We start from the raw sequence: 14,409 nt of genomic DNA on the forward strand, positions 1-14,409 counted from the left end.
ATTTCCAGCAATTCAAATGCTGCTGGCTGCATTCTGTTCCAGCTGTAGCAACAGATGATGCAGATGGATTGCTGCGATGCTGGGTGCAGGAAGCAGGACACAAAAGCTCGTTGGCAGCAGGATCTGCCCTGAGAGGGTGTTCCTCTGAGGAGGAAATCCCATCCTGCTCTCCCTCCCTGTCCCCAAATACTGTGTGTGATTCTGGTATCTCGCTGTTTTGGCAGTGGGTGCCAGGGAAATTCCTAACACGGGGAAATGGGATGTGGGGGTCAGGTGGGTTTCCTGGGGTGGGTGGGGAGGAGGGGTGCTGGCAGTGGCACAGTTTGAGCAGGGCTGGGGACAGCCCTGAGGTTCAAACATGGTCCTGTGCTGCTCGGAGCCAGTGAGTGATGGAGCGGTTGGTCTCAGCTTTACAGCAGTCAGCGGGGTGGGGGCCCACCCCTACTCATGTAAAGGGGAGGCCAAGGCAGGAGTTGGACTCGATGGTCCTCATGGGTCCCTCCCAACTCGGGTTGATCTATGAAATCTCTATCAGAGGGTGAAGTTCAGTGGGGTTGTTCACCCTGGAGAAAAGCGTGTTTGTCACTGGGTGTTTTACAGGAACACATCAAGGGAACACTCAGTGCAGTAACCCCAAACCAAGGCATGTCAGCTTCCGTGGTTTGCCTCTACATGTTGCTGCTGATTGACCTCAGCTGGGTTTGAAACACTGTAATAATGCTGCGCTATTATTCCTAATGCTGCTTTGATATTTCCAAGGTGAGCCTTTCCTCATCAGGCTGTTCTGAGGAAAACGGGGGTATTTAAGCCTTTTTGTTCTGACTTGGAAACAATTGAAAGTGTTGGAATTTCCCACTTTTGGAAATTCCAGTTCTTTCCTCCTGGGAGCTGGGGGGAAATGCAAACATAAACTCTTTGGGGGTGTAGCCTACGTGGCATGTGTGTTTCAACTGTTGTTTTGGCAACTTGAAAGCACAGGAAACTGCGTGTGAGGACGGCTGGGTGCCATCGAGCCTGATGTGTATCTCTGGTTTATAAAAGCCCCATCTGCACGAGATCCAGCCCTGACCACAGCACAGAGGGGAACGGTGCGAAACCTGCCAGGGGCTTTCAGAGGTATGGGTTGAGCTTTATGAGGCTCTGGGTGACATCCATGCACTGCTGCCAACCTCAGAGTGGTTAACAGCCCTTTGATGATGAGTGGTGAGGCACTGGTGCCAGATGCTTAGAGTGGTGGTGGATGTCTCACCCCTGGAAAGACCCAAGGTCAAGCTGGATGGGGCTCAGTGCTCCTCACTGAGCTGTAGATGACCCTGTTCGTTGCCGGTGAGTCAGACCAGATGGCTTTTCCAACTCAAACGATTCTATGAACAAACGGACAGCTCTCACCACAAGGTCAGCAACAGCAAGGTTTTATTCATGAGACTTAAAACCATCTTTCTGATATGGATAAATTCCTGGGCTTGTGGCACATTTGTATATGTATTTGCACTGAGACAGACAGTAACCCCTCTCCCTGTGTAGTCCCCTCCCTGTGTACCCCCCTCCCACGATGCGGTGCCGCTCTCTGGTGCAAAGTGAGCTGTGCTCCGCAGGACCCCCGCGTCCCCCAAGGCCCCCAAAGCTGCGGTGACATCCAGGCGGTGGGTGTGCACGTGCTGGCTCAGACACAACATCAAGGCTGCCGTGGCCTCCTAGTCGTCCCCCCCGCACAGAGCCAGCAGAGCCTTGCGATAGTCACCGGAGGTGTCCTTCTGCAAAAGGACATCCAGCTCAGTGCTCTCTGCCCCCGGATCCTCAGATTATGGCTCGGCCAGATAAAGTGCTGAGCCAAGTGGGGTGCCCCCCTTCCCTTACCTCGATCATATGGTGCAGAGATTTGTCAAACAGGTCTATAAACTCGCCCCGGATGTTGAGCAGGTCGATCTCGCTCCGGGAAATCATGATCCGAGTGAGTGTCCTCTCATCTGTACCAGCACCCTGTGGAGGGGAACTTGAACAAATAACCCCAGAAAGAGGGGCAGAGCATATCCAGCACAGCCCAAGTTGGAGGTCACCACTTGGGCATATGCATGGCATGCTGCTGACATGACACAAACTTCCTGTGTCCCTGCTAATCCTGAACTGGTTTGAGCTCAGCCCTGCTCCCTTGGGGCTAGCTGGAAGACAAGCCCCATTGCTACCATGGGATGAAAGCAGAATCCCAGAGGGTCCCATAGCCCTGATCCCTGGGAGAGCCCATCTGTACCTTCATGGACTTGTAGAGCTTGTCAGCAAAGAAGGCTGGCTTGTTCTTCACGCTCCTCACTGCAACACAGAGGGGAGAGAAACTGAGTGCAGGCACAGCCCCATAGGATGTCCTGTAGATGTCCCAACCCCACAGCATGCTGTGAGCCCCCCTGCCCCCAAAACAGGGAGGAAGCAGGAAAAGGGGCTGCTGCCTGGTGCCCTGCACTGACCGATGGCCACAAAGGCGTCCCTCACGTCTCCTGACATCCTCTTCCTGATGGCGTGCTCCACGTCGTGGTTGGTCATTTTGATGAACTCCTGGAACACTTGGGGTGGGGAGATGGAAGATCAGCACCGAGTGCTCGGCCCAGCACCAGGAGACCCCAGCCTCAAATATGGAGCACCGGAGCACTAACGCTGGAGCACCAAGACCAAACACTGACTGACTCATCACCACCGTGCCCACTAAACCATGTCCCTCACTGCCACATCTCCCCTAGCAGGGAGGAGTTGGGCAGTCCTACCTCTGCGGAGGTGTGGGTAGCTGCGGGTGCAGAGGATGCTGAGGAAGCGGGTCTCCAGGGAGTCACTGGAGTCATTGCTGGCAACGTCAGCAAGTTTCTATGGGAGGAAGAGAGAATGAGGAGGGGGGCAGGGGGAGGGATGTCAGACAGCTCTTCCTAGATGTGAAGGTTCACAGCCGCACAACCACATATTATGTCTGGGAAAATGTGATGTTCTCCAGTTTTTATGAAGAAAAAGAAATGGAATGCTTGTCGTTAGGGTATTTGTTCCATCTTTTGAGGTGGACGACCAATAGTGCACAGGGAATTCAGAGCTGCCAGACACAGGAACCCCCAGCCTCAGCCCTGCACCCACAGACTGCAGCTCTCAGAAATGTGCACAAGGCTGAGGAGCAATAGGGCAGGCACTCACCAGGGTCTCAGCAACAACCTGGTGGAGAGAAAGAGAGAGACAGGAAGACAATGGCATCAGAAGGTGCTGCACGACCTTTTGTTTTCCTTTGACAATGTGAAGGAAGTCAATCAAAAGCCCACAAAATGACCTGTCCCCTGCTACCCCAGGGCTGAGCTGAACACAGAGTCCCCCATCTCCTCCTCCAGCTGGGTCCCAGGCTGATGGGGACTAAGAGAAAGGGACAGAGCTGGGGCCGATTGTGAGCAACCCAGATCTGGTGCACACCAGCCTGCCCACCTCTGCTTTGCAGCAGAACACCACCCAGCGCCGGGACAGCTGCCATCCAGCTGCAATCCCTATGCTTGTCATCCCTGGCTCTCTCTTTCTCTGCAGCAGCAACAGCAGCAGCAGCAGCGCATGCAGAAGCAAAGCAGCCACTCCCTCTGCTGGCAACAGCTCGGCTGTCCCCATAGTCATGGCATGCACTGGGGCAGGACAGGGATGTTAGGTTGGGGAGAAGTGGCCCCTTGCTCTGTGGCCCCAAGAAGAGATGTTCGCCCCAGGAAGGGGCCCCTCCCCATCCTTAACATGTGCCAAACGAAGTCAAAGGGAAGGAAAGGAGGGGAAGTGCTCAGCCCCATCCTGCTGCAGAGTGGGGAGGCAGCCCCAGGGAATAGGATATGGCTGCAATGAAGGACATGCAGCCACCAAACTCTCCATCACCTTTAGTGAAGTCTCGACCTGAAAGAGCAGGACCCCAGGGTGCTCAGCCCAAGGGTCAGGGCCCTCCTCAGATCAGGAGTTCAGCCAGGCAATGAGCTCAGCACCCCAGTTCTGTTCTTTCAGTCCTCCCCATTGGGTCTTGAATCATCACCACCCAGTAAAGAGCAGAGGATGGTTTGGGGTGGCATCCTGAGCACTGGTGATGTGCAAAGCAGCATGAGCTTCAGTGCTTCCCCATGCAAAAGGCAAAGAGGTGAGTGGCTCCTGCAGGCCAGCCCAAAGCTGCTTTTGAAGCTGAAAATCCATGTTTCTTTGCTCTGTGGAACTCCAAAGCAGCCACTCCGCACACAAAACTGTGCCGCTATAACTGGATGCTCCCTGGAGCTGCTACGTGTGCATGGAGCAGCATCACCCCGGGCTGCAGAAATCAGTCCTGAGAGCTGACATCCCTTCACTTGCCACTTCTCCCTGCAGATTGCAGAGACCCAACCCCAGCCCCATGTGGTGCCCTGAGGATGCGATGCCCTTGATCCTACACAAACAGCTTGTAAGGTTCTCACCTTGGCATCTTCCTGTGCCTGTGCGAGGTTCTCTGGTCCCTCATCGCGGTTGCCCTGTGAGTCAATACAAAAATTGTGGAGATTTGGGGAAGAAATATGGGGAAGTCCCAGGTGAGAGAAGGACAGACAGAGCACTCCCAGCCCACAGCCACAACCCCACAACCCACAGCAGAACTGTGCTCCACACAAGGGCCGTCCATACCAGAGCCAAGGAGACAAGAATCCTCTTGAAGTGTCCCGATGTGTCAGAGCTCAGGTCGTCCTCCAGGCTCTTGTGGTAGGCTGAGGGCAAGGGGACAGCTGAGCCCAGCCACCCACCAGCACCCGCTGTTCCCATGACCCACCCGTGGGGTCTCTTTGTGCCTGGGGTTGGTGGTGGTCATCCTCCATGCCTGGAGGTGGGGACCAGCCCAGCAGCTCTGATGCCTTTCTACTGGGACCACAGATCTGTCTGCTTTAAAGCAGAGGGCTCTGGGGCAGAAGGGGCTGTGGATTTAATGCAGCTCTTGCTGCATAAGGAGAAGGGGGCTTGGGTGGAAGGGAGAGAAATGCATGGCCCTCATTTCTCCCCGCACTCCCTCCCATCCCATACCCTGCTGGTATGCCTCATTGATGGCTGCGATCTCCTGGTTGTTCCGTGTGGCCATGATCTCAATAAGGGTGCTCTCATCTGTGCCAGCCCCCTGCAAGAGAGCATCCCCCTGTGTCAGCCCTTCATCCTGTCTGTGCAGCAAAACCCACACTGTCTGTGTGTGTGGAAGCCGACGGCATCACTATGACACCCACCTCCACCGCCTTCCTCAGCTGCTTGGCATCATACTGCGCCGGTGTCAGCATGAGCCCGAGGATCAGCTTAGCCAGGCTTCCTGACAGCTCTGATTTCAGGTCTGCCATCAGGTCCTGCAAAAGCAATGGGATGTTTGGTGTGCCAGTTCCTTCTGCAGGGACAGTCCAATACAGCAGCAGGGAGAAATGGGTAGAGGTGGGAGGGAGGTAGCTGGGAAGGCCTCAGCAGGATTTCTTGCAGCGAGGGAATGACATTGAGGAGGGAAGGACACAGGCAGAGCAATGGATCAGGGTGGGAGAGGCCAGTGGTACCCTGCCATAGTGAGCCTTGTAGGCCTTCAGAATCTGCTGCCTCTGGGCGTTGCTCCTCTGTGTGAGCACCTCAATGATGGCCCCTTCATCTGTGCCTGCAATGACAGCAGAGATGCAGGTGAGAGGCTCCAAGGGTCCAATAGAGCCATGCACTTTGTCACCCCCTGCGAACTGGTGCATGAGGAGGGGGAGCTTACATAGCTACAGAGCTCATGCTCTGTAATAACCCTAAGGCTATTCTGCAGCCCTGCATGGGTTTTCTGTCCTGGGATCTGTTGGGGAGCATCTCCCCATGGGGTCAGAATGGTGCTGGGTGCACTTACCCAGGCCCTTCATTGCCTTCCGCAGCACCTGTGCATCACCATCATCATTGAAGTTGTCCGCAGGCTGCACGGTTCCTCGCAGCTGTGGAGATACAGAATGTGTGGATTTGCCCCTAGGCAGCAGGATGGGAGGAAGGAGGGATGGAGGGAGGGACAGTGCCACCCAGCAAGCCCATGCCAAAGCAGGTGGTGGGTTAGTGCGAGCACCTGGAGCTGGGTGAGGACGTCCCCAAGACCATCACCCCTTCCATCTGAGGGCAAACCGTAGCCAGGCAGCAGAGAGAGGGGAGCAGGTGGCAGCCATCCCCCTGTGTCTCAGTGTGCTGCTTTTTGCCATCCCCTAAGCACTCAGACCTCATCAGCTGAGAGCCAGGAGAGGGGCACAGAAAGGAATCATGCCCTTACACACCTCCCAGCACAGCACCGGGGCTCCCTGCACTCTGGGCATCTCTCTGCCTGCCCCAAAGCACTGTGCCCTAGGTACCTCCAGCCACATGCATGGCCACCAGCTGTGCCCTGGGTACACGTGCCCCGGGGCTGTGCGGGCTGCATCACACACACATGCAGGAGCTGCTGCCTCAGTGAGAGGCTTCTGAAAGACGGGTTAGTGGGGTCAGGGCTGGATAGCCCTGTAGGGTTATGCTGATCTGACCTTGTGCCCAAAACCAAAGAGCCAAAAGAGTTGAAAGAAGGCACACAGCAAGAGGTAGAGAGGGGACACAGGGTTGTGCCCTGTGATAGAAAGGAGCAGGCGGTTCCCAAGCTGGCGGTGAGCAGAGGAGGCTGGGGATGGGGGCTGAGAATGCTGACCTCCACTTTGGCCACCGCGCTAAGCTCCCACATCCGATAGGCCACCTGCGCTGCCTCGGGGAAGAACTCACCTGCGGCACTGCAAGGGGATGGCAAGGACAGGCAGACAGTGAGTTGCTCCCTGCCCTGCAGCCACCCCATCCTGCACAACCCCAGGGTTCCACAGCCGCCATGTGCTGGGCATGGGGCAAGTGGAAGGGAATGTGGTACCATTGGTGGCAGTGTTAAGGGATGGCAGGGTCACCAGACCCAGCTGAGTGCTCTGCGGGGAACCAAACCATAGGTTTTATACCCAGCCCCAGAGGGACAAGGATGGATGGAAAAGGGGTTGTTCTTACTCATCGTCCCCTCCGCACAGCTTCAGCAGAGCCTTCTTGTACTCTCCAGAGGTGTCCTCCTGGAAGGATGGGCAGAGATGGATGATGGTGCATGGCAGGGATGCACTATGGTCACAGGATGGTGCCGTAGGAATGGCACAGGGAGCAGGGCCCCCGGAGCTGTCCCCTTGAGCTGGAGCCCTGGCACCTGGGCTGCCCCATGCTCAGCACTGGGAAGGAGGAAGCACTGGGAGAGCGGGACCCCCCAGCCCTCACCTTTATCATGTTGTGGAGAGATTTCTCATACTTGGTCCTGAACACCTCCCGAATGTCCAGCATGTCAATCTCGCTGCGTGACACCATGATGCGGATCAGTGTGTTGTCCCTTGTGCCCAACCCCTGTAATGGAGCATGCTTTGTGTCAGGCCCTGGAACTGCAAACCCACTCAGACTGGGATGGATGCTTGGATTTGGAACCCTCTATAGGGTTTCCCTTAGTTCCAAGTCTGGTGAGTCCTTTGTAGGGAAGAGCTGAGGTCCCAGGACACAAATTCTGGCTTCACAGCCACTCAATGGCACAATGAGGGAAGATTTCCTTGGTCTGGGGTGATGCACCCACCTTCATGGCCTTGTAGAGCCTTTCAGCAAAATACTCTGCTGTGCTTCTGACGCACTTCACTGCAGGGGAAATAGACAAAGTGAAGGGGGGGACAATGGCAGCCTGCCCTGCACAGCCCCCCGCCCCCACTGGTTTTTGTGCTGCACCATGCAGCCCCATCAACACCAGTGATGGTTTCAGCATCCAGCCACAGCACCTTACCCACTGCCAGCATCAGCTTCTCGAAGTCACCAGAGAGCTCTCCCCGGATGCTCCTCTCAATTGGCTTCCCCGAAATCTTCAGGTACTCATCAAAGACTGCGTTATGAGAGTAAAGTGTTGGATTCTGAGCCCTTTTGGGGCTACCAGGAGTAGAGCAGCATCCCTTTAGGGCATAAACCACTCTGTGGGTAGGGTGTTCCAGTGGTTTGGGTGTCCCCATCCCTCCTGTGGGTCAGCTCAGTCCTCTGTGGAGCATGCAGTATGCTCAGTAGAAGATGGGCCCCATGGGACCTTGCAGGTGGCCTTGGCAGGAGGTGCCCAAGCCCTGTAGGTGCTCACCCATACGGAGGTGCTGCTTGCTCCGCCGGCCCAGGATGAAGATGAACTGAGCCTCATCAGTGCCCCACTTCTGCTCACCAGCTTCCAGCAGGTCCTTATGGAATGAGAGCCTAAATTAGTGTGCTGCTTGCACACTTTGCAGCCCCAGGTTGGGCTCATCCCGATGCCACCCTACTCAGATGCTACCCATGAGCCTCACCTTGGCATCCTGCTCCACCAAGTCCTCACTCACCACATCGTCCTCCTCCCTGGCACCCTGTGGAATGACCATGGGCTCAGCCCTGCTGGGTGAAGCACTCACGACTGGCTCAGGCTGGACAGACAGACAGACATACCTGGAGCAGGACAACAAGCATCTTCTTGAAGTGGCCTGATGTGTCCCCAACAATGTCAGCCTCCAGGTCTCTCTCGTACGCTAGTGGAAGATGGAAAATTCAGGGCCGAGGGAGCTGAGGTCCCCTTAACCCTCACCCTGCCCTTCCCCAGCCCTCACCATCCTTGTAGGCAGCCACCAGGTCGTGGATCTCCTGGTTGGTGCGGGAGGCGAGGATCTCAATGAGGCACTTCTCATCCGTGCCGATGCCCTTTAAGCACAGACACACAACCCTGTGAGCAGCAGGGAGAGCTGGGTGCATCCCCAGAGGGCTCCCAGAGGCTGCCCAGCCCTTACTGCGATGGCATCTTTGATCTCCTTGGCATCACTGTAAGCTGGAGGCCGCATCAAGCTTACAATCAGCCGCTCAAACTTGCCCGTCAGCTCATACTTGAGGTCTGCAATGAGGTCCTAGGGGAGGACAAGGAGGAAGGGGCTGAGATGCCTTTGGCTGCGCAGCATCCCCTGAGGGTGCAGGATGCAGTGTTTGGGGTTCAGATCAGGGCTCATTTCTGATGTTACCTTCCCATACTGGGACTTGTAGGCTTGGCAGATCTCCACACGCTGCTTGTTGCTGCGGGATGTGATGAGATCGAGGATGGCATCCTTGTCACTGCCTGTGGGGAGAGTCAGGCGGTTGTGTCTGGCCCTATGGCTGGATCCCACCCCTTTCTGGGTTCACCATCACCATCCCACTATGCCCAAAGATGCTGCTGGCTCAGGGCAGGAGGAGAAGCAGAGCTATGGGGAGAAAGGGGAGAGGGAGCTGGGAGCAATCCTGGCATGCTGCTGAACCAAGCAGCTGGAAAGGATGTGATGTGGGGCACCCAGCATGCAGTTGGCAACTAAAGGACATGGGGACATCAGGGTGGTCCTGGGGTTACAGCCTCGAGGAGCATCCATACCAAATCCCTTCATGGCATTGTACAAAGCGTCTGCATCCTGGCTGGCATTGAAGCCTGGGAAGTCCTTCACTGAGCCCCTGTATACCTGGAAGGGAGGAAGCAAGGAGATGCAGGGGGAGGGCAGCCCATGACCCATGCTGCAGTGAGGGGGAAGAGGAACTGAAGGCTGAGGGGCAGCAGGTTGAGGCTGGCTCCTGTCTGGGGCTGGGAGAGCTGAGCTCAACCTCAAACCCAAACACTGTTCTTCTTTCCAGTTGTTTCCTTTCCTGTTTGCTCTCCGTGCTGCACAAATTGTTTGTGTCTGACGTCCCTGCAGACTGTGACCTTCCTACTTGTATTTTGCTGGCACCACTCTCTGTTTGCCCAAGGTTAAGCTGAATGCAGCCCTCCCTGACCCAGGTGTCTGTTAGCAGTCCTGTTGGCTGTCCTAAGGGCAGCTCAGAGGGTTTGGGCAGCTGAAAGGGGAGGCTCCAAGGAGACCCCTGAATGCAGGGACCCCCACAAGGCAGCAGGGCTTCAGGGAATTAGCAGCACAAACACAGAGCAGACAAAAGGAAGTCATTTTCTCTGCCTCCTGATGTGAGCAGGGAAACCCTCAGGATGCTGAGGATGCCCCAGCTCTGCATGGGGTACAAGCATCGAGGCAGGGACTGGGAAGGGCAGGGGCTGGGGTTTCTGTCCCCAGGTTATCTTTGCCCAGGTTCAGTCACCTCATTTGAGCCAGGGGTGAGACCCCACACATTGTCAGCACAAGGCTGGGGGGGAAGCAGATCTGAAACCAACACAACGCTGTGGTATAAGGAACTGGACACATCCCTGCTGTGGGAAGAGCTGAGCAGTGGAATTCCTGGAGCAGTTTCATAGGGGAAAGGGAGTGGGGTTGGGGATCAGGGCTTGCAGAGAGGAGACGCTGTCCTCGAGGGAGGCGTGCAGGCATGGGTGCAGATCGTGTTGCAGCTGATTCATCCAAGAGCTGCATTTAGCCCCACTTCCCGGCAGCTCCAGACCCTCCTGCTGCCAGCACACACATGGCATTGACAAGGAGCTGCAGGGAAAGGGAGGTGCCTAGAGGCAGCAGGAGGGGACAAGGGTGGCTGGAGGGTGCTGGGATCCTATGGGTGGGTGACACAGAGCTGGCACTCAAGGCCAACACCTTGCTGCAGTGCTGTGCGGTGGGGATCAGGGAAACTAAGGCAGGAGGTAGGTGCATCACCCCCTGCTCCCCACAGGGCCCCAGGGAGGTGCAGAGCATTGGGGAGGGAAGCAGCATCCATCCGGCTGTGCCTTCCCACACCTCCAAGCCCTCCGTCCCCCTGCTCCAGCAGCTCAGGGCCCCCCACCTCCCCTCCTCCAGCCTCTGACTCATCTCAGAGCTAAAAATAAGCCAGGCTGGGGCTGGTGGGGCGGAGGCAAAATTCCCAGCGTGTCTCCGCTCCCACCCGCAGCAGCTGGTGGGCTCTGGACCACCGATGCTCACCCTCTCTGTGCCTCAGTTTCCTCACTCAGAGGCAACCACTAAGCAAGACAACGTGGTTTGTTGGACTTGAGGCAATAATGGTGTGTTTTCTAAATGGAATGGTGAGCAGCAGGGCAGTCAGCCACTTCTCTCCCCCATCCCACTGTGGTCTCAAAGGAATTTTTGCCCCTGGCTGCCCCTAGTTCCCCCCACCAGAATTACCCCCATCTGCTGGTATTGCCTGGAGAGACTGGAATGCACACAGACCCTGCACCACACAGCTGCTGTCTCAGCCCTGGGGGCAACAACATGGTCCCCAGAATCCATCCCACCCAAGCACCCCATAGAGTGTAGTCAACATACCTTTCCTTTGGGTGCCATGGTAATTGCAGGGCTGAGGGCACAGAGGAGCTGCAGGAGGGAACAGAAAAACAGACGTGAGCCAAAACATCCCCTGGCACCCTGCAACCATCTCTCAGAACAGACAGCTGGGTGCTCCCTGTTCCCTCCAGGGCTTGATAAGGTGACCATGGGGTGACCCCAGCTGATCTCCTTTGGCACCTGGCAGCAAGATGGGAGAAGTGGAGATGATGTGTGTCTGCACAGTTTCCTGCTACCGCAGAAAAGAACCCAGGAGGGGAAGAAAGTGCTGAATATGTGGAAATGGGCTGAGCATCCTCTTTGGGGAGCACGCTCCAGTGCTGACCCCACCTCCTCACCATGCCCCGTGATGCTCCCGTGCTGCCGGGCTACAATCGTGCATCCCAGTGGCCCTGAAGGCATGCTGGCTTCATATATGCTTGGGGAATCCCTGCTTCAGAATGGGACCAGGCAGCACCTGGGTTTCTGCACACCAAATCAGCACTACCATCAGCTCAGCACATAGAGAAGAGCTCCGGAAACCCAGATGGGTTTTTGGGGTTTCTAGGGTAACCAGCGTGTTGTTTTCTAACAACCATCGCCATTTATAGCTGCAGCCTGTCTCAATGTAAGCTTTCTCCACCCCCACGGAGAAAGTCCCCAGGCAGTTCTGAGAAAGCCGTTGAAGAGAGAGGAACAGCTGGAAAATGGAGGGCGGCTCTGCAGGAGTCTCTGAGCACCATCTGAGCCTCTGGCCCCAGCGCCATCCCCGTCACGCTCTGCTGGTGCTGGCCTCCCTCTGCAACACGTTGCACAGAGCCACAAGGCACAGCCGCGACTCTCTGGGCTTCCAGCTGGGCAGCAAGCAGGGGAAAAGCACCCAGATTCACCCAGCTTCACCCCATGTCTTTGGGAGGGCAGACAGCAGAGGAGGGTGAGGCCCTGCCTGTGCCGCAGGGCACCTTCTGGCACTGAGCATTTCCGCAAGCATCCTTGCCAGGGCAGGAAGTCTTACAGAAAAGCTGAGCTTCTGCCTTCTCTTTTCAGCCCTGGGAGAGCCCCAGCCTTGCAGCAGGGCTGCAGTGCACCAAATGGGTGCCATGGATCCCAGCCCATGGCCTGTGCATCCTTCCAGCACCTCTCAGGACCCTCTGTGTCGCAGGGGATGTGGGCTTCATCCCCTCCATGCACAGAGGAAGCCCTGCAGCACAGTGCTCCCTCCTGTTCTGCATGCAGCAGCCATGCTGAGGCTGCCCAGTTCATCACAGCAATGAGTGCCCCACCACACCCAGTGCCTGCAGTGTGCCTGTTGTCCTTCATAGCAGGGCTCACCGTGGGGCTGACATCTCTCTGGGACCCAGAGAACGGCTCCAGCTCTTCCCCAAGTGACTGAAGCTCCACGCAGCCCCCAACCCAACCTGACGGCGAGCAATGTGCCCGTGAGCCAAAAGTACTACAAGCAACCCTAAATGATGCACAAACCCCATCTGCTCCATCCGCATCACCCCTGCTTTGCAGCCACTCTCAGCCTCTTGCAAACCCTTGCCAAAATCCCATTGCGGATGGCTGGATCCTGCCCTAACCCACAGCATGGCCTTGGGGCTGTCACTGCAGCACAGCAGGGGCTGTGGCACACCCAGCACTTCTCACTCTACCCCAGGGAGGAAAAAAGGCTCCATGGGGTTGGAAATGCTAAAGATATGACCCCCATCGAGGAACAGGGGGGGTCCCCGAGGTCCCCTGCCCCACCCTAGTGCCAAAAGTCCCCCGCGCTAAAGTGCATTTGGGGTGTTTCCCTGCACAGAACTTCACCATTGATAAAATAAATGGGATTTCCCTCCCGTGTAGGGCAGGTGTGGGTGTCCCAGGGCACGGTGATGGGTGTTGGTGCAGCGTAGGGCTCACAAAGCCACATCCCCTCTGCCGGACACACCCATGGGCCCTGGACCCGCAGTAACGTCTGTGCCCTAAAAGTGCCCCCAAATCCCTCCATCCTCACAACAGCACAGCCCCAGCTTATGTTAGAAAGGGAAGACTTTGCAAATAATTTAAAGAAAAAGAAAACGAAAGAAAGAAAAAAAGAAAAAAAGGAAAAGAAGGGGCTGGTTGCGAGCCCCCCCTCTGCTTGCATCTCTCACCCCTCACCATCGCTTCGCCCTCCCTCCCCTCTCTCTTTGCACTGCACAGCGGTGCCTTCGCTTTGCACGCCCTTTGCACGGCAGCGCACACTTACCAGCACGGCCGAGGCCTGTTGGGTAGCGGAGCAGCCAGGCGCGTTGCTGGTGGCCGTGTGCCCGTCCTTGCTGTGCAGCTGTTCCTTCCCTCCTAACAACGTCACCACTGCCGGCCCCAATCTCCGCCCGCTGCAGCTTCGGGGTCAGAGCTGCACTCCCACCCTCCCCACCCCAACCCTGTGATTATGGATGGGCGCAATGTGGGGTGACCCGATGCTGCCCATCCCTGCCAGGGCTTGGGGGTGGTGGTAGGAAACCCCAGCGGTGTGTGAGGATGTGGGGTTTGCAGATGGACCACAGGGATGGTGTTTTAGCTGAGGAAATGTCATTGCTGCCACTTTCCAGGGTAACATCAGGGTACCCCACTGCATGCTCCTTCTGCCGGACATCTCCGCCTGCAGCACCCATCCCTGATGCCCTCGGCCAAAGCCAAGGGAGGCTTTTCCCCCCTTCTACTAAGGCGAAGGTGCTGAGCAAGCTGCAAGATGCAGAGCTGGATGCTGCAGGCATAGAAACAAAAGCTGTGTGCTGCAGGGAGGGCTGCTCGGTCCCCCTGCAAACACAGAGCAAAGACCTTGCAGCAAAGCCACGGGTGGATCTGCAGGCTGGGCATTTACACAGCGCTCCTTTTCTGCAGCCCCCATTGCACCAAGGTGAGACCCTGCTCCCTGCCAGCACCTTTCCCCAACCAACACAGGGCTGCAGTGCTGTCCCTGCTGTGACAGCAGCACAGGGAAAGCTGGGGCACTTTGAGATGCATGGTGCTGACACTTAAACCTTGGCATCCTGCAGGCTCTAACACTGGCTCCAGGTGGGCTGTGACATGTCCCATAGCTGGTATGGACTGTCCCACAGGGAACCACAGGCACCCTATTGTTAGGAGCCCCTCATGCTGCTCCCCCCTGCCCTGTTTTTCCCCCCCAGGGCAATGTTCCCTGGGGAAG

At 56.7% G+C, this 14,409-nt stretch overlaps 1 protein-coding gene across 2 annotated transcripts; it reads right to left on the bottom strand.

Moving 5' to 3' along the window:
- Positions 1 to 1,396: 1,396 nt before the first annotated feature.
- Positions 1,397 to 13,591, bottom strand: ANXA6 (annexin A6). Of its 2 annotated transcripts, XM_015875880.2 has the most exons (26): positions 13,465 to 13,590; positions 11,235 to 11,282; positions 9,416 to 9,500; positions 9,033 to 9,127; positions 8,808 to 8,921; positions 8,631 to 8,721; positions 8,473 to 8,552; positions 8,337 to 8,393; positions 8,138 to 8,231; positions 7,799 to 7,894; positions 7,598 to 7,656; positions 7,255 to 7,377; positions 7,000 to 7,058; positions 6,662 to 6,740; positions 5,852 to 5,933; positions 5,529 to 5,623; positions 5,217 to 5,330; positions 5,023 to 5,113; positions 4,633 to 4,712; positions 4,431 to 4,484; positions 3,166 to 3,183; positions 2,754 to 2,850; positions 2,460 to 2,555; positions 2,249 to 2,307; positions 1,858 to 1,980; positions 1,397 to 1,754 (listed from the first exon to the last, which is right to left on the bottom strand). In XM_015875880.2, exons 2-26 carry the CDS (start codon positions 11,250 to 11,252, stop codon positions 1,695 to 1,697), a joined length of 2,019 nt encoding a protein of 672 aa, XP_015731366.1. In that variant the 5' UTR covers positions 11,253 to 11,282; positions 13,465 to 13,590; the 3' UTR covers positions 1,397 to 1,694. The 2 variants fall into 2 exon arrangements, with proteins under 2 accessions (XP_015731366.1, XP_015731367.1); XM_015875881.2 differs by lacking the exon at positions 3,166 to 3,183 and having other exon boundaries at positions 13,465 to 13,591.
- Positions 13,592 to 14,409: the final 818 nt, after the last annotated feature.

Source organism: Coturnix japonica, chromosome 13 (assembly GCF_001577835.2).
Source record: "Coturnix japonica isolate 7356 chromosome 13, Coturnix japonica 2.1, whole genome shotgun sequence".
NCBI lineage: Eukaryota > Metazoa > Chordata > Aves > Galliformes > Phasianidae > Coturnix > Coturnix japonica.

Coding starts and splice junctions, on each gene's coding strand:
- ANXA6 (XM_015875880.2), bottom strand. Junction 5,114..5,216: donor AGCTGAGGAAGGCGGTGGAG/GTGGGTGTCATA, acceptor GCTCTCTTGCAG/GGGGCTGGCACAGATGAGAG. Junction 1,755..1,857: donor CTCTGCACCATATGATCGAG/GTAAGGGAAGGG, acceptor GTCCTTTTGCAG/AAGGACACCTCCGGTGACTA.